This window comes from Bos mutus, chromosome 19 (genome assembly GCF_027580195.1).
Source record: "Bos mutus isolate GX-2022 chromosome 19, NWIPB_WYAK_1.1, whole genome shotgun sequence".
Lineage (NCBI taxonomy): Eukaryota > Metazoa > Chordata > Mammalia > Artiodactyla > Bovidae > Bos > Bos mutus.
This window is the reverse complement of record NC_091635.1, coordinates 46,634,724-46,654,722: the sequence shown is the minus strand read 5'-3', so window position 1 is coordinate 46,654,722 and position 19,999 is coordinate 46,634,724. Positions and strand designations below refer to the sequence as shown.

At 52.9% G+C, this 19,999-nt stretch overlaps 1 protein-coding gene across 1 annotated transcript in view; it reads right to left on the bottom strand.

The window, feature by feature from the left end:
• The window catches only part of TMEM132E (transmembrane protein 132E), a 62,427-nt gene that overhangs the window by 8,184 nt on the left and 34,244 nt on the right, over positions 1-19,999 (bottom strand). Inside the window, exons 2-5 of the mRNA XM_070390449.1 lie at positions 6,456-7,386; positions 3,986-4,132; positions 3,538-3,730; positions 2,710-2,853 (exon numbers count right to left, since the gene is read on the bottom strand). Of these exons, the coding sequence (XP_070246550.1) occupies positions 2,710-2,853; positions 3,538-3,730; positions 3,986-4,132; positions 6,456-7,386 (1,415 nt within the window). The remainder of the gene's footprint in view (positions 1-2,709; positions 2,854-3,537; positions 3,731-3,985; positions 4,133-6,455; positions 7,387-19,999) is intronic.

The following is a 19,999-nucleotide window of genomic DNA, read 5'->3' as shown; positions in this document are numbered from 1 at the left end:
GAGAGAGGGAATTTCAGGACCAGAGAACCCTAAGCACAGACAGGTGGATGACTGCCACCAATGGGAGGAGCTTTTTTGCAAATGCATGCCCACCGGGACACCACCTTGCACTCTTAGAGGTTCCCCGGTGAGCATATGCTCACTGAACACATCTTGGCGGAGAGCTGTGCCCACTCACCGAGGTGTCCGTGCTAGTACTTCAGGGTAGATGCAATTGGTGTATGTGGAAGTGCCCATGTATACACCTGGCACGCCTGGAGAGAATCCTGCGTGCAATGCAATTAGGTGCTTCAACCTGTGCACACCCAGGGGTGTCCATCCCTGCATTTGGAAGAGGGTGTATCAGGCAGCCTGTAGGCTGAAGACACCCTGAAGGCTCCGGTGGGGGGTGGTGAGGAGGGGGCTGGGATGGCGGCTCATCTGTAGAGAAGAGCCCCTGACGGTCCCAAGCTCCTCCAGGCTCTCTTAGTCATCTGGCAGTGGGTGGTGGGTGAAGGGGCGTGGGATGGCGACCCCGCCAGAAATGCTCATTTCCCACTTTGGAAGGCAGAGAATCCCAGCTGAAGGCTGGCAGATCCCATTTAGAATATTGGCAAACTCCAGAAAGAACCTGAGCATATTTCGCTGAGAATGGAAACTAATTCCATTTAGAATCTTTGCTAATTCCCTTTGGTGTCTAAGCCACGGTGACTCTTCTGGTCCACTCTGGGGTGGGGCTGGGGGAGTCTGGGTGGCAAAGGAAGGTGCTGGGTGAGGGCTCTTGGGGGCAGGCCCACTTCTCCCCATCCTAGCCTTCCAGCAGTGGAGAGCCCCACGGGCCTGGGCAAGGCTTCTGGTCCTCAGGAGGCTGTGGGCGTGTGGTACCAAGCCATCTGCTCTGGCTCACTCTGGGGACATTATTCCTGAATGTGGGGGAAGGAGGAGGTGAGTCTCGGGCACCCCCATTCCTGGAGGGATCTAGTGTAGAGCGTGGAGAGAGACAGCACACATTCCCAGGGAGGGAGAAGGAAACTCATATCCCCGGTGCCCCCGCTGAAGGATTTGCAGGAACAGAGACAGATCCTGCTGTCTGATCATTTGATTTTGACACCAGCTGGCAGCTGCATAGCAAGCAGCTCGCCCACTTCCAGGTACCAGAGCTGGATGCCTCTCGCATCACTGCCTGCTCCGCTGCCTTCTCCCCACATCTCACCTCTGGCCACAGTCTAAAGCCAGGGGAAATCTGAAGGCCTTCCGGGGGGAGATGGCAAACTGGGTGGGATGGCCTTCACTGACCATCCATGGCCACCATCCATGGAGGATGTTCGGCCCAGATGGGGTCCCTGGGGAGGAGCTCAGGGAGAGCTCTTCGGGAGTTGGAGGGATTGCAGTGGGTGTTCCCAGAGTGGGTCCTTTCATAACAACCTTCACTCCTGGCCTAACTAATGAGCTGCTGCTTCTTCATTTTAAAAATATTTGTAATATTTATTTTTTAAATAATTTTTAATAATATTAAATCTAGTATTTAATATTTACATTTAAATAATATTAAATTTTATTTATTTTTAAGTTTATTTTTATTTATTTATTTATTTTAATTTTATTTTATTTTTAAACTTTACATAATTGTATTAGTTTTGCCAAATATCAAAATGAATCCACCACAGGTATACATGTGTTCCCCATCCTGAACCCTCCGCCCTCCTCCCTCCCCATACCATCCCTCTGGGTCGTCCCAGTGCACCAGCCCCAAGCATCCAGTATCGTGCATCGAACCTGGACTGGCATCTCGTTTCATACATGATATTTTACATGTTTAAATGCCATTCTCCCAAATCTTCCCACCCTCTCCCTCTCCCACAGAATCCATAAGACTGTTCTATACATCAGTGTCTCTTTTGCTGTCTTGTACACAGGGTTATTGTTACCATCTTTCTAAATTCCATATATATGCGTTAGTATACTGTATTGGTGTTTTTCCTTCTGGCTTACTTCACTCTGTATAATAGGCTCCAGTTTCATCCACCTCATTCGAACTGATTCAAATGTATTCTTTTTAATGGCTGAGAAATACTCCATTGTGTATATGTACCATAGCTTTCTTATCCATTAAATAAAATATTTTAAATAAATATTTAACAACATTATTAAATGTTTTAATATTTATTTGTCCGCATCGAGTCTTAGCTGCTGTGTGCAGGCTTCTCTAGTTGCTATTCGTGGGCATAGCTGCCCCACAGCATATGGGATCCTAGTTCCCCACCCAGGGATCAAACCCACGTCCCCTGCGTTGCAAAGCGGATTCTTAACCAATGGACTATCAGAGAAGTCTCCTAACTCATGTTCTTCTGGAGGCTTCCACCCTGGGCTGGATCTCCATCTGTTCACCAGCCCCCAGGTTTAGGGCCTGTCTCTGAGTACCCCCAGGACCCCCTCCCCTATTGCCTTACCCAATGTTTGCCAGATAGCAGGGGTCCATAGCGACTTGGGGATTGAATTCAAGTTGTCAACGCTGCCGTTTCCCATCAGCCTGCCAGAAGGGCTCTTCTAGGGCCTCCCCTTGCTCAGGCTGGACGTGGGATGCTCTTCCTCCCCCATCCCCTACCACTTCCCTCCTCTTGTCTACCAAAGGAGCCTGTCTCAGATGTGAATTGCCCTCTAGATTGGTGTCCTACTCCCCCTGAAGGTCTGAGGCCCTTCTCCCAGGGCCCCCACCTCCAGGAAGCCCACCTTGATGATGTCCTCATTGTCAGATTCGCATTCCACCAGGGCAGAGACGTCTAGGACAAGGCCGGTCACCTCGATGGCGATGACCTTGACGGGGATGGCCACTGTCCGGCCCGTCAGGATGGCGGTGTTGATGATCTCTGTGTCCTGCAGGGAGGAGAGGAGGGTGGGCTCTGTGAGTTGCCTGAGGCCCCCTGCTCTCCCAGGACCACCAGCCAAGGCCCCCAGCTCCTGGCTGCCCCAACCCCACAGATGGATGTCCTTCTTGGAAGGACACCGGTACACATGCACAGACAGATGCATCTACCCAGCCTCATGTGTCTTCTCTGATGCTCTGCTCACGTGGACTCCCATGGGTGCCTTCAGGGTCTACCCCATTCTGCTGCCAGAAAACAATGCTTCCCTAATCCCGCACCATCTTTTCAACATCTTTGATGCTTGTCCAGGCTCAGAAGAACATCCAGCACATTTGCCTGGCTCTTCCACGTTCCCCTAGGCTGGCTCCACTTCCTCCTGGCCATTCCAGATGCCCCTGGGCTGGTCCCAGACAATCATTCCAGTGCACTCTCCCTAAAACCCATTGCTTCTTTGAATAAACTATTCCCTTTCCCATCACTGCACATTTGTGCACAAGATCCCCTGCCTAGAGCACCCTCATAATCTTCGCTGTGTGAGTTCTTCCTCCATGAGTCCTTCAAGGCTCCATTGTATGCTCACCTCCTCCAAGAAGCCCCCCATGGTGACATCTCTCACCTCCGTGCCCCTCAGCAGTCACTGTCCCATTCCAGCACCAGGCACAGAGTTTGCCTGCCTTCTGCGAGGGAAACTCACCATGGCCAGGGGCAGGATGGCCTGCACATCCCGCTGGATGACCGTCAGCTCAGTCACGGCCCTCTCCAGGTCCGGCAGGGCTCCATGGCCCCGGTAGTCAATGTGCCACATGATCCTGCGCTTGACTGACTGGCTGGTGAAATTCTCCATCTCAAAGTCCAGCTGCAGAATCTCCAGGGGCCCCTGGCCCTCCCTGCATGGTGGGAGAAGGGACGAGAGCCCAGGAAGAAGAGCTGGGAGCAGCTCAGGGGCTCCGAAACCTTTGCTGGGGACTCTATCCCTCCTCAACGGCCCGCCCCGGGGCTCTTTGAGCCCTCCCCAGCCTGGGGAGTCCCTAGAAACTAAGCCCCAGCCCTTCTGCCGGCTTGGCCTCCTCCATCAAGACTTCCCCTCACACTCCCCCGTGGTATCCTGCAAAAAGGTGGACAGAGGAGCCACCCTGGCTCACCAGGGGGGCAGCGGTGTGCCCTGGGCCCAGGACACATCCACGGTGGCTGTTGAATGCTTGGCCCCGGTCAGCAGCTCTGAGGTCACGTGCCATTGGCCACTCCGTGACTTGGTTCCTAGAAGGGTCACACCCTTCTTGGCCTTCACCCTGGGACAAAGCAGGAAGAAGAGGGAGAGGGTCAGCCTGGGGTCCCAAGGCTGCCCACCTGGCTACCATGCTTAGGCTGCAGCTGGGAGAAGGGGGAGCGGCTGAGTAAGTTACCCCAAGTTCTAGACTCAAAGCTTGAAACTAATCTGGGGACTCTGGTATCACATAGCTGCAACCTCTGCCCTCAGTGGAAGCTGTAGTCCCTTCTATTATATCTCTACCAGGTCTTGCCATACGTCCATTTGCATACCTTAGTGACAGGGGACTCACTACTTCGGCACACATCACATTGCATTTTCAGAAAGTCCCTGAAAGGAGAAGCCTCTTCCCTATAATTAGCTGAAATAGAACAGTCATGGGCTCTGTTAGGGCAAGAGAGAGCAATTCTCCACCCAAATAGACACCTGGGGAGGTGAGCAGGTATTCTCTGAATCTTCTTTTCTTCAGGCCTAAAAGCTTCAGGGCCTCCAACTGTCAATTTTGGCCATAGTTTCAAGTCGCCCGTAGCCTAGTCACCCTCCTCTGGACACTCGGAGATATATCTAAAGTGTAGTGTCTTCAGCGGTGCTCTAATTAACACTAACTAAAGCAAAACGATTATCACCTCCCTAATTCTACACCGGAGAAGGCAATGGCACCCCACTCCAGTACTCTTGCCTGGAAAATCCCATGGATGGAGGAGCCTGGTAGGCTGCAGTCCACGGGGTTTCGAAGAGTTGGACACGACTGAGCGACTTCACTCTCACTTTTCACTTTCATGCATTGGAGAAGGAAATGGCAACCCACTCCAGTGTTCTTGCCTGGAGAATCCCAGGGACGGTGGAGCCTGGTGGGCTTCCGTCTGTGGGGTCGCACAGAGTCGGGCATGACTGAAGCGACTTAGTAGTAATTCTACACTCTCTACTCCCATTAATGTAGCCTGAGATCTCTGAGGACTGATTTAACTCACATTCACATTCAGGTATTAATCACTGAATTAGGTATCACCCTGGGCATGGCAACCCACTCCAGTACTCCTGCCTAGAGAATCCCATGGACAGAGGAGCCTGGCTGGCTGCAGTCCATAGGATCGCACAGTGTCGGATGCGACTAAAGTAGCTAAGCAGCAGCTCTCCAGGAATATCTGTACTTCAGGGTAAGACATTCAGGAGAGAAGGCAATACTTGAAGAAGCTGGAGGTTAATGGTGCTGTTTCGGGCCCCATGTATCGTGTGCTTGGGTTGGTGGGGAGCATTTTGGTGGGGCTTTTCTTATATCCTCAGAATCACTCAGTAAGGCTCAAACCATGGATTCTGCTTGCGAGACATCATTATATTTTGTGGGGATGTGATATGATTGAAGGCAATTCTGAATCTGTGAACTGTATCATTCTCAGGGTGTAGAAAAAGCTGGGACTCCCCCCAACTTTTCTCCTAACCCCAGGATTAACCAAATGTCCTGACACATGGACACTCTCCTGTTCCTATTTTGGCTTGCAGTCAAGGGGCTGCTCTCAGATGTCCATGTCTCCTCTTTGGCCTCAGTCTCATTATTTGTAAAATGGGGGAGCTGCACCCATTAACGTCTAAGGGCCCTTCCAGCCCCAGTTCTATCATTTTGGATGTCCTTGCTTGTGAAAATAGATATTTCCTCTCTATCATGACACTAAAGAAAGCTGAGCGCTGAAGAATTGATGCTTTTGAACCATGGTGTTGGGGAAGACTCTTGAGAGTCCCTTGGACTGCAAGGAGATCAAACCAGTCAATCATTCTAAAGGAAATCAGTCCTGAATATTCATTGAAAGGGCTGATGCTAAAGCTGAAGCTCCAATACTTTGGCCACCTGATGTGAAGAACTGACTCATTGGAAAAGATCTTGATGCTGGGGAAGATTGAAGGCAGGAGGAGAAGGGGACGACAGAGGATGAGATGGCTGGATGACATCACCGACTCAATGGACATGAGTTTGAGCAAGCTCCAGGAGTTGGTGATGGACAGGGAGGCCTGGTGTGCTGAAGTCCATGGGGTCACAAAGAGTCAGACACGACTGAGTGACAGAACTGACCAACCATGACCCTATGTCTGTGAGATAGGGAGGTCAGAGCTGCTATTTTGTGGCCATGAGGCAGAAGAGAACACTGAGGCTCATCAGTGAGTTGTCTTTCTGAAGTTGCTAAGTGATAACAGGAAGAACTGAGACTAGGATATTGGAGGAGCAGGTCTGGGCGCGCCCCCTACAAGGTTTTCAGGTGTACATCAGATCTTGGGAGGAAGCCAGCCAGCTCCCGCCCAACCCTCCCCCTCTACCACGCCCCACACCCCACCTCCCAGCCATAGCCCCCTACCTGAGAGTGAAGTGCTCCAGGCTGGGGCTGGAGGGAGAGGAGGAGTTGGGGGCCAGGTAGAGCACGATGCTGAGCACCTCCCCCGGCTTGAGGGGCCGGTCTGGCAGGCGGATCATCAGGTTGCTGTCCAGCCTGTGCTCCTGCAGGGTCCTCCTGGGGGGCGGGCGGAACAGGCTGATGCTTCCGATGCGTAGCAGCGGGTGCTGGGTGGGGCTCTCGGCCCGGGCCCCGACTCCGGGTCCGGCGCCCCGTCGGGTCCCCCCACACCCACCAGACGCATCGGGGGCATGAAGTGTGTAGTAGAGCTCGGCTTGCTGACTCTCCCCGGTCGCCTCGGGTTCCAGCCCATCCGGAGACTTGCGGCGGGCGCTGGGCGGCGCGGCCGGAGCCGGGGGCCCGAACCAGGCCAGGGGCAGCTCGGCCCGCACGAGACAAGTGGCCAGACCCCCGCTGAGGCGGCAGGAGCTCTTGACCTCCCGGGCGTCGCGGAAGGCGTGCAGGCGGACGCAGGGCAGTCGCTCCGTGACGCCGAAGTCATCCCAGTCGCGGCCGGCCACGTAGAACAGCACCTGGGCCACGGGCTGCGAGGCGGGCACGCGGGAGTGGACGATGAAGGCGCGCACCTTCCAGCTGACCGTCAGGCGCTCGGGGATGTCCAGAGTGCTGGACGGCTGCAGCAGCTCCCGGGCTACTACCTGGCTGGTGCTGAAGGGCCCCAGGGAGACGTTGAGGACGGGCAGCTCCTTGGTCTGGAACACCACGAAGGGCTCGGAGCGCTGCAGGGAGCCATTGGCCACCGTGGGCGGTGGGGGCCGCGCCTCGCGCAGGAAGAAGGCCAGTCGCGTGTGCGACAGACGGTAGCTGATCGGCAGCACCGGGCTGGCCTGCGGCCCTGGCGGACTGGGGCTGGCCGGGTGGGAGCGGCCAGAGGCTGGGGACAGACAGAAGAAAGACCCCAGAGTGGTCAGGAGAGGGGGCTCTCGGACCCCAGGGCACCCCAGCCTCTCACCTTGACAGAGGGCTGGCCACTCCCTGCCAGACCATGCTCTCCATCCTTGTGGCTCCAAGCCTGGCCCCACCTTAACTGGTGTGTTAATTGCCCTCTTTGCTGATTCCTTCATCCCGGAGGTAAGGGTAAAGCTAATCCCTGTACAAAGCACTGGAAAGCTTTAAAGAGGCTTTTTCCTCCCGCATCCTCATTTGTAAAATGACTATAAAAATTGTTTCTGCCTCCAAGTGCTCTTGTGAGGACTTACCAAAGTCATGTGTGTAGAGTGCCCAGAGCAGAGTGTGGTGCTGAGGCAGTAAGTTTTCTCTTACTGTTATTAATGGTACAGTGCAATACATATTACCGGCTTTCCCAGTGGCTCAGCGGTAAAGAATCTGCCTGCAGTGCAGGAGCCTAAGGAAATGTGGGTTCGATTCCTGGGTCAGGAAGATCCCCTGGAGGAGGGCATGGCAACCCAATCCAGTATTCTTGCCTGGAGAATCCCATGGACAGAGGAGCCAGGTGGGCCACAGTCCACAGGGTTGAAAAAAGTCAGACATGACTGAAGTCACTTAGCACGCACACGCAGTACATATTTAATGGTTTAAAATTGTTTATTAAAATCAAATGATTATTTGTGTATTATTATGACAGGCAGTGACTTATTTGATCCTCCAATTAAGCCTTTGAACCAAGTATTATTATGATCTCCATTGATTCAACCAGTTTTCTATCAGCAAGTTCTCTTTGTTGAGGGCCTATACTTATCCAATACTTATCTCTTAAAAATGAAGGGGCTGGAAGCTTAAATAACTTACCCAAGTCCACATGAGTGAAAGGGGCCAGCAGTAGGATTCGAACCCGGGGCTACCTGGCTTTCAGACCCAAGCCTTTATGGCTCCAGCTGCCTCAGGTGGTGCAGGGTCCCCAGCGATTCCATATGCTCCCCCCCAACTCCCTTTATGCTTACATGAATGCTCAGTTGCTAAGTCGTGTCTGACTCTTTTGTGACCCCATGTACTATAGTCCACCAGGCTCCTCTGTCCATGGGATTTTTCTAGGCAAGAATCCATGAGTGGATTACCGTTTCTTTCTCCAGGGGATCTTCCCAACCCAGGGATCGAATCCACATCTCCTGCATTGCAGGTGGATTCTTCACCACTGAACCACCTGGGAAGCTCTACCAGCCCACAGATACACACAGGGAAGTGGATCGCCACTCCCCAAACCCACACGTGGGCCTTCGGGTTTTGGGCTTGACTTCCCCCTCCTCTTGGCCCCTCTCCCCATCCTCACAGGATTGCGCCAGGTTCTAGCAACTCCACCCCTTGGTGCTCCGTTTCTGGGTTTGAAAGCCAGGTGGGCGCAGGTTCAAATCCTACTGCTGGCCCCCTCCCCAGGTTCCTGCTCCAGCTGTGGCTTCACTCTTGTTGTTATGACAACATAACAGAATCTAACTGGGTCTGTCCTCTCTCCAGCTCTTCTCTCATCCCCTCCCTGCATCGCAGCCAGAGGGATTTATTTCCCCCAAACACCAATGCTTGGCTCCTCATTCCCAGCTCAGCACCTGTTTGACACTGTCAGGGGGCAAGAAGGACCGATGTGGGGAGGTCTGAGGTTTGAGAATCGGTTCTGGATCTTCCGACGGACCTCTGAGCTGTGTTCTTCACTTTTGATGTTGTGTTGTCATTTGTTTTTGAGAATCAAGAAATTCCCCTATAATTCATGCAACACAATGCAAACGTGTATACTGTTAAAGACTCTCTTCTTTCTTCTAACAGAATAAAATTCAAGCTCACCTTGCGCCTGAGCATGGCATTCAGGGTCCTCTAACAGTGGGCTCTAGGCTTCCCATTCCCCAGCATTCCTCTTCCTAAGCCCCTGCTGCTAGCATAACGAAACAACTTCTGGTTAGTGCTTGCTGATGCTGCCTTCCCTGGAGAAAGGCATGGCAACCCACGCCAGTAGTCTTGCCTGGAGCATCCCTTGGACAGGGGAGTCTGGCAGGCTACAGTCCATAGGGTTGCACAGAGCTGGACACGACTGAAGCGACTTGGCATGATGCTGCCTTATCGCACCTCCTATGCTCATGCTGTGCTCTCTGCATTGGATTCTCTCCTATCTGCCCACATCCAAATCCAAACCGTCCTCCAGGGCCCTGCTTGAATGGCGCCTCCTCCATGAAGCCCTCTAAGAAATGACTTACACTTCTGGGAATTTCTTCAGAGTTCTGCCCTTCTCTGTGGGGACCTCTTATCCTGCCTGGCGGGACAGTTATCTGTGAGGCCTTGCACTCAGCAAGCCTTTAACAAATCACGATTGATTGACACTGAGTGATTCACAGAGACCTCGAGCCCAACGAGGAGACTCCCAATTGATTACACGGTGGTTACTGCCACATATGCATATTATTATTTTACTACCGTCAAACCTTGACAGTTTCACAGACATTCACACCCAATTCCTCATAAACCCAACGAACTAAAAATTCTCTGCTCTTGAAGTTCTGATGTCTGTGTCTGATTTTTTATTTAAATCTGTGGTTTAATTTTCTAATTTAACAAATGAGGCAATGAGCTAGGGGCATGACAAAGACCCTGGGTCAAATGTCCTAAGAGGAGTGGAACCTGGTGTCTGTGACCCTTTAGGGCCCCTCCCAAGCAGCCCTTCCCATTACCTGGGGAAACCTCTGGTCCCTGGTCCTCTGGACAGCCTGTACTTTAATCATCAGACTGCTCCCTCGTTTCCAAGAGAACTCTGTTCTCAGGCCACCCTTCCCCACTAGACACTCTGCAGTGCTGCAAAGTAAGCCAGTTTTCAGTGATGGGGTGGAGGTGGGGGCCGGGTCCCAGATGAGGATGGGAAGGTGTCTGGAGAGACGACAGAGACTTCCTGGCTGGTGCCTGGAATCCCTGCCCCATGGTTACCACTGGAGTCTCTGAGAAGGTGTGTGTGTGGAGGGGCTGGTCCCAGGCACACAGGTGGGATCTAGGATGGTGACCTGGGTCAGGGCACACAGCCAACCAACTGCTTTGGAAGTAGCAGGAAGCAGGCAAACAGAAGCTTCGAGACTCAAATTCAAGGCTTATCCTTGCCACACTCAAACGGCAACTTGCTTCCCATTTTGAGCCTCAGTGTCCATCTCTAAAATCGAGGTGGTAACATCAGGCCCCTCATGGAGATGTTGAGGGGAGCTGAAAGACCAAAGGTGGGGGCACTGCTACACGTGATGGGATGTCCAGGGCCTGTGGGTACTGAGCCGAGATGGGCAGAGGCCACCGTGCCCGTCCTGCGGGGGTGGAGCAGGGCAGCGGCTGTCAGGACTGTGCTCAGGCTGGGTGGACAGGGCGGGGACATGGATGTCAGAACCACCGGCCCCACCTCGCTTATCATCCCCAGGAGACCCCGAAGGCTGCTAAGTGGCACTTAATCCCCTTGAGCCGCTCACCGTCCCAACCTGAGGGCTGGCCATCTGGACCCCCCCAGAGGCACAGTTGGGGCGGGACCGTCAGATGGGCAGCAGACGTGGAGGGGCGTGGAGGAAGGGGCATGGAAAAACATGCCTGCCTGCCCTCCTCCACCCTCAACAGATTTTAGCTGGACGAATGCAGTTCTCTGAATGAACCTCTCAGCACCAACTGGGAAAGCACAGGCTAATGAGAGCACCCTCAATGGGGCTTCCAGGGGAGACCTGATGGCCAGTGGGCAGAGGGTTGCTGGCCCTAGGCTTGGGACTCCTGACCCTTCCCAGCAACCTTGCAGATAAGGAGACTGTGCTTCTGAAACGGGAAGCAACTTATCTTAAGAAACCAACTAGCATTTAGAAAAGGGAGCCAGGAAAGAAGATAGTGTGCGGGTACCACAGTTTTTGTACTGATGGCATCACGACACACAAACATGCCCCCCATCACTACCATGAATCATTCTATCTTCTGGGGCCCTGAGGACCTTCTGTGGGCTGAGCGGGGATGGAGGTGTCCCCGAGACCCCCGCGCTAATCTCTGCTCTCCGGCTCACTAACTCTGGAGCCTAAAGGAGGTGGCTTGATCTCTCTGGGCCTCAGTTTCCCCAGGGAGGTGGAGAAGGCCCTGGAAGCAGTCTGGTGGGGCTGCGGGGAGGAAGGGGAGACTGGTGGAGCTGCCAACAGATCAAGTTTTCAGGGACACGGTGTGTGAATGTGTGTGCACGTGTGCATGTGCCGACGTGCACGCTGGCCTCCACCTCGAGCTAGGTCCTGAGGTGGGGAAGGGGTCCTGCGGGGGTGGATGTGCCGGCCTGGATTCACCCTGCCTTGGAAACAACTCAACTCCCTCCAGTCTAGTGGGAAGCATACACACACACACACACACACACACACACACACACTCGTGCTCACATAGAGCCGGGCACACACCTGTCTGTCAAGCCCCACAGCAGGCACCCCTTGACAGGTGGTTCTGAACCCCTGCTGCCCCGGCTCTCATCGGTTCCGCTCGACTTGCCAGACCCCAAACTCCACCTGCTGACTTCTGATTCGGCTCGGCTTGCCCTGTGGACCAGACAGCATTGTCTTCCTGTAAGTGGCCTCCCCTCCCCGAGGAGCATCACTTGGATTGTCCCCTGCCCACCCCACCATCCACACAGCCTTGGGCCTGCAGAATCATATGGGTCTGCTCCTGACCCCGTTGCTGTTTCCCTAGGAAGGCGGTTCTCCCTGTCTCATCATATCTCATGATCAGCATTATGGGCTGAGTTGTGCCCCCTCCAAGTCCCAACCCCCGGCACCTCGAAATGTGACGGTGTTCGGAGATGGCGATCTTTGAAAGAGGTGATTAAATTAAAATGAGGTCATACGGATGGGCCCTAATCCAGTAGAACTGGTGCCCTTAAAGGAGGAGATTAAGACACAGACACACATGAGATGAAGACCCACGGAGAAGGCGGACATCTACGGGCCACAGCGCGAGGCCTCAGAAGGAACCCATCCTGCCATCACCTTGATCCCAGACTTCCAGCCTCCCAAACTGCAAGGACATAAGTTCCTGATGCTTTGCCACCCTGTTCTGGCAGCCCAAGCAGGTTAATGATTGGAGGGATGGGCTATTTCCGCCCCTCACATTCTCAGTTTCCCCAGTGAGATGTGGACACACTGTAAGGGGGTGGAGGAGGAAGACAGGCTGGAACCATGCAACTTTTTTTCTTGGCCGCTCGGCGTGTGTTCCCCAACCAGGGATCGAACCTGCAGCCCTTGTGTTGGAACTGTGGAGTCTTAACCACCGGACAACCAGGGAAGTCCCTGGAATCATGCAGCTTTTGTCTTCGGTGATAATGAAGGTACATTCCCAGCCCCCTCCCCTGACTGTGCCTGGCCTGGGACCCTTCCCAGCTGAGCTGAAATCACTCCTTCCTCCCGCAGCCCTGGGAGGGTGCATACAGGTCTTTACCATTTGGGGACTATGGATGGGGCTTCCCTGGTGGCTCAGACAGTAACTAGGATGGGGTGTCTGTGAATGTAAGAGGTCTGAACTCCCATCCCCAACCTCCATCAATCTCCCGCCCCCTCCCCTGGGCTCTGAACCTGCCCAGGCTTGGGGACCCTTGGGAGCACCATCCTTGAGGCCGCTTCTGGACGATGCCCAGCTGGGAGGCAGCAGGCTTCATTCTTCCCCTCTTGTTCCAGAAAGAGACTAAGGCACCACTGGAGTGAGAAAGACACTGGACCCGCCAGCACTGAAGAGAAGATTTGCACAGGGTGTGGGGGGTGGGGTAGTGAGGACCCCCATTCTGCCATGCCTGGCCCAGGCATCACCTCCTCCCTGAAGCCTTCCTGTATATCTCCGCTGGCATCACCTGGGTAGTAAATTGTTCTGTGCAGCTCCAACTCTGGCTAATCTGGAGCTTAGCCCTGGTATGAGCGTGAGATGCAAAATCGATGTTGTGTCTCATTGGTCACCTCTGTGAATGCTCCCTGCGGGGTGGGGTGGGCAGGATGCTGGTCCACGTGCCTCTTCGTCTCTCAAGTCACCTCCAGGACCAGAGGGCAGGTACTTATTTATGCTTTCGCCTTTCCAGCTGGCTTGGGATCCGGGCAGATACTGGACTTAACCACTTTCACGTAGTGTGCAGAGTGGTATGCACGTAGGTGTGTGTATGTGCTTAACGAATGTCAATTCTATCCTCTTCTAAGGCTTGGGGCACATGCTTAGGGCCACTGGCTGGGACATAGGCCCTTCGTTTTCGCCTTAGCCTGGCCCCAGGTGTCTAGGAGGGCAGCAGGGGCCTTTGCTACCCCCAGATATGCGTCATACCTTCTCCCCAGACACAAAGGCCATCCTTCCAAATCTATAAATGAATCTGCGTGGAGGCTAGGGCCAGGGGAGGGGGCACCTCTGGCCATCTCCCTGCCTCTAATCAAGATCAGATGCCTCCTGCTTCTATCTCTAATTGTCCCCAAATTAAAACTAATCACTTGCAAATCAGAAAGAAAAAAAAAGATTGTCATTAGCTTTATGAATTTGAGGCTGTGGGGTCACAGCAGGGCATGTCAGCAAGGCCAGAGGGTGCAGGTTTGTGCTGGGAGAGCGCCTGCTCACATGTGTGTGTGTGTGTGTGTGTGTGTGTGTGTGTAAGCACCACACCCAATGTCTGGTGCTTAGGGATCCTTCAGCACTTACTCTTGAACTTGCCTGAATGTAAGACACAGCCACAGAAAATAAAACAGCCACAGCAAACAGATTCTAGAAAGGCTGGACTCAGGCTGACACAGTCACAGTGTTCAGGGAGAGACCTGGCCCCTTGTATGCTTATTAAGCCTCCCAGGCGTTGCCATTATCATCGGAGTTTGGACCACACAGCACTAAGCAGGCGGGATTGGGAGATGCTGAAGGGCTGTGGCCTGCATGCCATCAGGTGGCCATGCTGACGGTGCAGGATGAAGCGTCCGGAGCCTAGAACAGTGCCAGGCACACACTGGTGCCAACTCTAGAAACAGATGGGTGACACAAGAGAGGAAGCAAGAGGCGGGGTTGACGCAGGTGGTGAGGATGCTAGTGAAGCTGAGCAGGACCCTGTAGCACCCTTCTGGGTACAAAAGCCTTTCCCTGCCCCCTCGTTTCTTGTCTGTAGGGAAAAGGCTTCAGTCTCCTAGTTGGAACTTGGGGAAATCTTCCCTGAGTTCTAAAGAGCAGGCACAAGCAGTTAACGATTCGGAGAATAGAGTCACAGAGCTCCTGGGTCCTCCTGCAAGGATGAAAACAACAGTCTGATGCATGTCTTTGAGTTGTTCTGCAGAAACTAAGACTCCCCTCCTGACCCAGGTGGAGGATGGTGACTATATGCTGACCACAAGCACGCAAACCCCAGAGTGGCTGGGACTAGAAGGCTGAGATTCCCAAAACATCACCCTATGACCTCACCACCAGCCAATCAGAAGAAGGTCTGTGAGCTGATCACCCATCCTCCAAACCTCCCTCTTAACATCATCTTTAAAGACCCTCACCTGAAAGCCATTTAGGAATGTGGGTCTGTTGAGCACAAGCCACCCATTCGCCTTGCTTGGCCCTTGCAATAAAACTTTCTCTGCTCCAAATGCCAACCTTTTAGTTTGTTTGGCCTCACTGGGTATTGGGCACATGAACTAGGGTTTGACAGCACTGGAGGCCATGTGGTCTAGAATCAAGAGCCCATGGATGGGCTATATCCAGTGACCCCTCCTAACCCTGACCTCCAGGCCCACAGGAGGGGTATGACCTACAGAGTACACTCCCCTGGCCCAGGAGTTGGCAGTGGAGGAAACTCTCCACTGAGGCCCTGAACTAGAAGAGAGAGGAGGGATGTCTGGCTGATGAGTGGATCTGATCCAGTGCAAGCGCATCATTTCTGCATTCTGAGGCCCTACTTCCCCATCAGCAAAATGATGATTTAGCAACCAGTGTACTAGTTACTGGGCTTCCCTGGTGGCTCAGACAGTAAAGAATCTGCCTGCAATGCAGGAGACGCAGGTTCGATCCCTGGGTCAGGAAGATCCCCTGGTGAAGGGAGAGGTTACCCACCCCAGTGTTCTTGCCTGGAGAATTCCATGGACAGAGGAGCCTGGTGGGCTACAGTCCATGGGGCTGCCAAGAGTTGGACATGACTGAGCGACTAACACACACACACACACACACACACACACACACACACACACACACACACACACTAGTTACTCCAAAGTGAATGTTGGAGTAGGAAAAACCTACATCTTGAGAAAGACTTTGTTTTTTAAATTAGTGATATGTGGTGTCAGTAAGGGTTTTAAGATATAAGATGTTCACATGACCTACTATTGGGGGCTGAACTGGGCAAACTTTCTAGAACGCAATTTCAAAATATGTTTTAAAGGCTTTGAAATCATTCATGCTCCTTGCCCCAGTAACTCTGCCTTTGGGAATCTATTAAGCAGAAACTGGTTCAAAGATTTTTGCTGAAAGATATTCACCGCAATGCTATGCCTATTAGTAAAAAATTAGAGACAACCTAAATGTCCAAAAGCAGGGTATTGTTCAATAAAAGCAAATGCCTAAGCATGGAGGTTTTCAAAAAATATTTACTCAGGTGGGAAAATGCTCCCCAAATAGTTTGAACTGAACAAAGGAGGATGCAAAGCTGGCAATATGGCAGCATATCAATTTTTTATAAAAATATGTAGACACTGGGAGGAAATGCATCAAAATGCTAATGGTGGTTATCTCTGGGGGTGAGGATTATGCATGATTGTTATTTTTTACTTTATGCTTTTATGTATTTCTAGTTGTCTGCAAAGAACATGTATTGCTTGTAAAATTAGAAAGAAAACAATAAATGTCATTAAAAATGAAGGAAAGTGTTTGAAGCTGTTCCAAGAATTAAAAAATAAATAAATAAATAAGGACATTAAAAAATAAAAGGAAGAAGAATCTATGTGGTTTGGGAGCCACACAAATTCACATACAAATCCCAGATCTGACACTTCTTAGCTGTGTGAACTTGAGTCAGTTATATAACCTCTCTGAGCCTCTATTGCCACATTTGTAAAATGAGGACGTGTTGTGTTGTGCTTAGTCATGTCCGACTCTTTTCGACCCCATGGAATATAGCCCTCCAGGCTTCTCTGTCCATAGGAATTGTCCAGGCAAGAATACTGGAGTGGGTTAATTATCACGCCCTCCTCCAGGGGATCTTCCCAACCCAGGGATTGAACCCAGGTTTCCTGCATTACAGGTGAATTCTCTACAGTCTGAGCCACCAGGGAAGCCCCAGAATACTGGAGCGGGTCGCCGTTCCCTTTTCCAGGGGATCTTCCCGACCCAGGAATCGAACTGGGGTCTCCTGCATTGCAGGTGGATACTTTACCAGCTGAGCTATCAGGGAAGCCCAAAATGAGTGTAACAGAATCTATTTCATAGAGTTGTCATGACTAAATAAGCAAATTACTTGGCATAGTTTCTGAAACAGAGTCAGTGATCAGTGCTCATTCATTCATTCATTCATCACTTATTGGTTCTTTGGTTCTGAGAGGAGGGAAGTGCTGACCTGCTTTTCCCCAGAACTTGGTGCATTGTTTAGCTCCTGGCAGGTTCCCTGTCAACATCTGTTAAGTTAAACAGGACAAGTGCTGAGGTGACAGGCACATGGAGCAGAATGTCTCGAGGACCTGGAAAGTGGCATTGAGGCTGGAACGAGGGCTCGCTGTTGGGGTCCCTGGAACCCAGCCCAGGAACCTGACCTCAGCAGTTTCCTCCTCCCTCTGGGCATCAGTGTCCTCACCTGGGAGAAGAGGCTAGTCCCTGCCCTGCCTGCCACATGGGTGACCTTGGGCTGGGCAGGGGCCATGTGTGCAGGGAATCCTGGTGGGTTCTCATCCAGGCAGGGATGGCCGGATAAAGGGGAGGTGACAGCTGGGCCCAGCAGGCCCCAAACACCCCCCGCCCCCACCCCTCCGCTAGGGTAGGGCTTCTATGTACTCTAGAGCAGTCTGGGTCTTATACAAAGATGCTGAAACCCAGCCCCACCTCTGCTCATCAAACCCAGCCCCACCTCTGCTCATCAAACCCAGCCCCACCTCTGCTCATCAAACCCAGCCCCACCTCTGCTCATCAAACCCAGCGCCTAGTGCGAGGCTGTTTCTGTCTCTTTTCAAACTGACAAAGATGCTTTATAGGCTGGTCCATACAGGCAAGACCGCACCCGAGGTGGGACGGTGATAATCCACCCCTTGGAGAAGGAGTCCAGCAGAGGAGAGCTCCCTGAGGTCTGGGGCCTGAGACAGATGTCCACCTCCGCTCCGAGCACTCCTGCACCTCCCTCCTCCACTTAGCTCTACCCCTTCCCAAAGCAGCGCCCTTGGGGCAGGGCTGTGTGTCCCCCCACCAACCTGGAGGCTCCCTGTCCTCTAGCCCCTGTGTCCCCAGCACTGAGGGCCCCTGTGTGCCGGCAGCCTGGGCTGGGCTGGGAGCAGCAGGAGCTGGTGGGAAGGACTTCCATTCAGTGAGTATGTTAATAACTCACTGCAGGGGCGGGGGCAGGGTCAGGGTGGCCCCTGAAGTCTCCAGTGGCCCCTGTAGCCCCCAGGGGCTCCTGCTGCCTCCTTGGAGGCTGCAAATCCTGGGGCAGCAGCTTCCCAGTACTGTCCCATCCCCGGTGGGGCTGGAGCACAACACCAGAATAGTGAGCTGGGGGAGGGGCAAGTAGGAGGGGCTCCCTTCCCCCACGTTGCCCTAAATCCTGTTGGCCTGCTTAGTCCCAACAGCACTGGGTGATTGGCCAGGTCATTTCCGGCCATCTGCCTGGGAACTCCCGGAGTCTTACCTGAAGGATGGCAGGGCCCCTTCCCCCATATTTTACAGATAAAGCAACTGAGGGTCAGACAGGCTCTGTCATTTATAAATTGTGTGACCTTAGGCAAGAGGCCTAACATCCTTCTATTGGATTTCCTGGCTTCCCTGGTGGCTCAGCTAGTAAAGAATCCGCCTGCAATGCAGGAGACCTGGGTTTGATCCCTGGGTTGCTAAGATCCCCTGGAGAAGAGAAGGGAAAGGCTACCCACTCCAGGATTCTGGCCTGGAGAAGTCCATGAACTATACAGTTCATGGGTTTGCAAAGAGGTGGACATGACTGAGCGACTTCTACTTTCATTTTCACTTTCACATTGAAAAACTGCAAAACGAGGTGATAGCAGTCTCCTTTTTAACTATTAAAAATATTTATTAATTTTAGCTGTGCTGGGTCTTTGTTGCTACCCACGGGCTTCCTCAATTTGCGGAGAGCGGGGGCTACTCTCTAGCTGCGGTCCTTGGGCTTCTTGTTGAGCTGGCTTCTCTTGTCACAGAGTTTGGGCTCTCGGGTGCACGGGCTTTGTAGTTGTAACCCATGGGCCTAGTTACCCCGTGGCATGTGTAATCTTCCCCGACCAGGGATTGAACCTGGGTCCCCTGCATAGGCAGGTGGATTCTTAACCCCTGGACCACGAGGAGAGTCAGAGATGCCTCTCTGAGAGGCTTACTTTGATAATTAAATGCTACTGTTATAAGAAGCAAAGCATTTCAATGGTGCCTGACACCCAGCTATTGTTTAGTTGCTAAGTCGTGTCTGACTCTTTCGCAACTCCGTGGACTGTAGCCTGCCAGCTCCGCTATCCATGGGATTTCCCAGGCAAGAAATACTGGAGTGGGTTGCCATTTCCTTCTCCAGGGGATCTTCCCAACCCAGGGATCGAACCCACATCTTCTGCATTGCAGGAGGTCTCTTTACCACTGCACCACTTGGGAAGCCTAACACCAGTTAGCCCTCCTGAAATGTTAGCTATTGTTTGGGTGTTACTACCTGCGTTATTAAATGGATCCCCACACAGCCTCCTGAGTCCAGGCCCGGAGATCCTTGGAAACCCAGTGACGGGCTCCCCTTCCCCATACGTGAACCCCTACCCTAATCGTCTCGTGCTTTGACAGGTGGCTGACTTGGTGCCACTGAGGGTGGGTGCCTGTTGCTTTCTTTCTCCCTGGCACCCTGCACAGAGCCATGAATGAATGAAACAACGGCTGGGGTGGCCCTATCCCAGGCCATCTCTCCTGACCTGGCCATCTCTCCTCTCCTGACCTTCTGCTTTCATGGCCTAAAATCCATCCTTCCACTGGACCAGATACTGCAGGAAATCAGAAAGACACAGGTGAAAAAGAGCGGAGGGAAGGAATAGATGCTGGTGGATGAAAGAAGGAACCAAACTCAGCTAAGGTGGGAGGTAGGGATGCTTCTTGAGGGTCAAAAGAGGACTAGGACACCAGAAGATCAGGCAGCCATGGGCCCCCAAGGAGGTGCTCCTGGGACAGCCCCTGTGTGCTAGGACCATCTAGTCCTGCTTCTGGGCCCAGGGGAGGGCGCCTGAGGCTCCAGGATGGAAGGAAGACCTGCTGGGTACACAGAAGAGTAGGCCACAGGCCCAAGGGAACAGGGTTCTTATTGCCCTGCTTCTCCCAGGAGCATCTTCTTACCGGCCCCAGAGCCTCGATGCTAGACAGAAGCAATCCCAACGGGAGACTGAGGAAATGTCTCCTGGTCCCAAGAG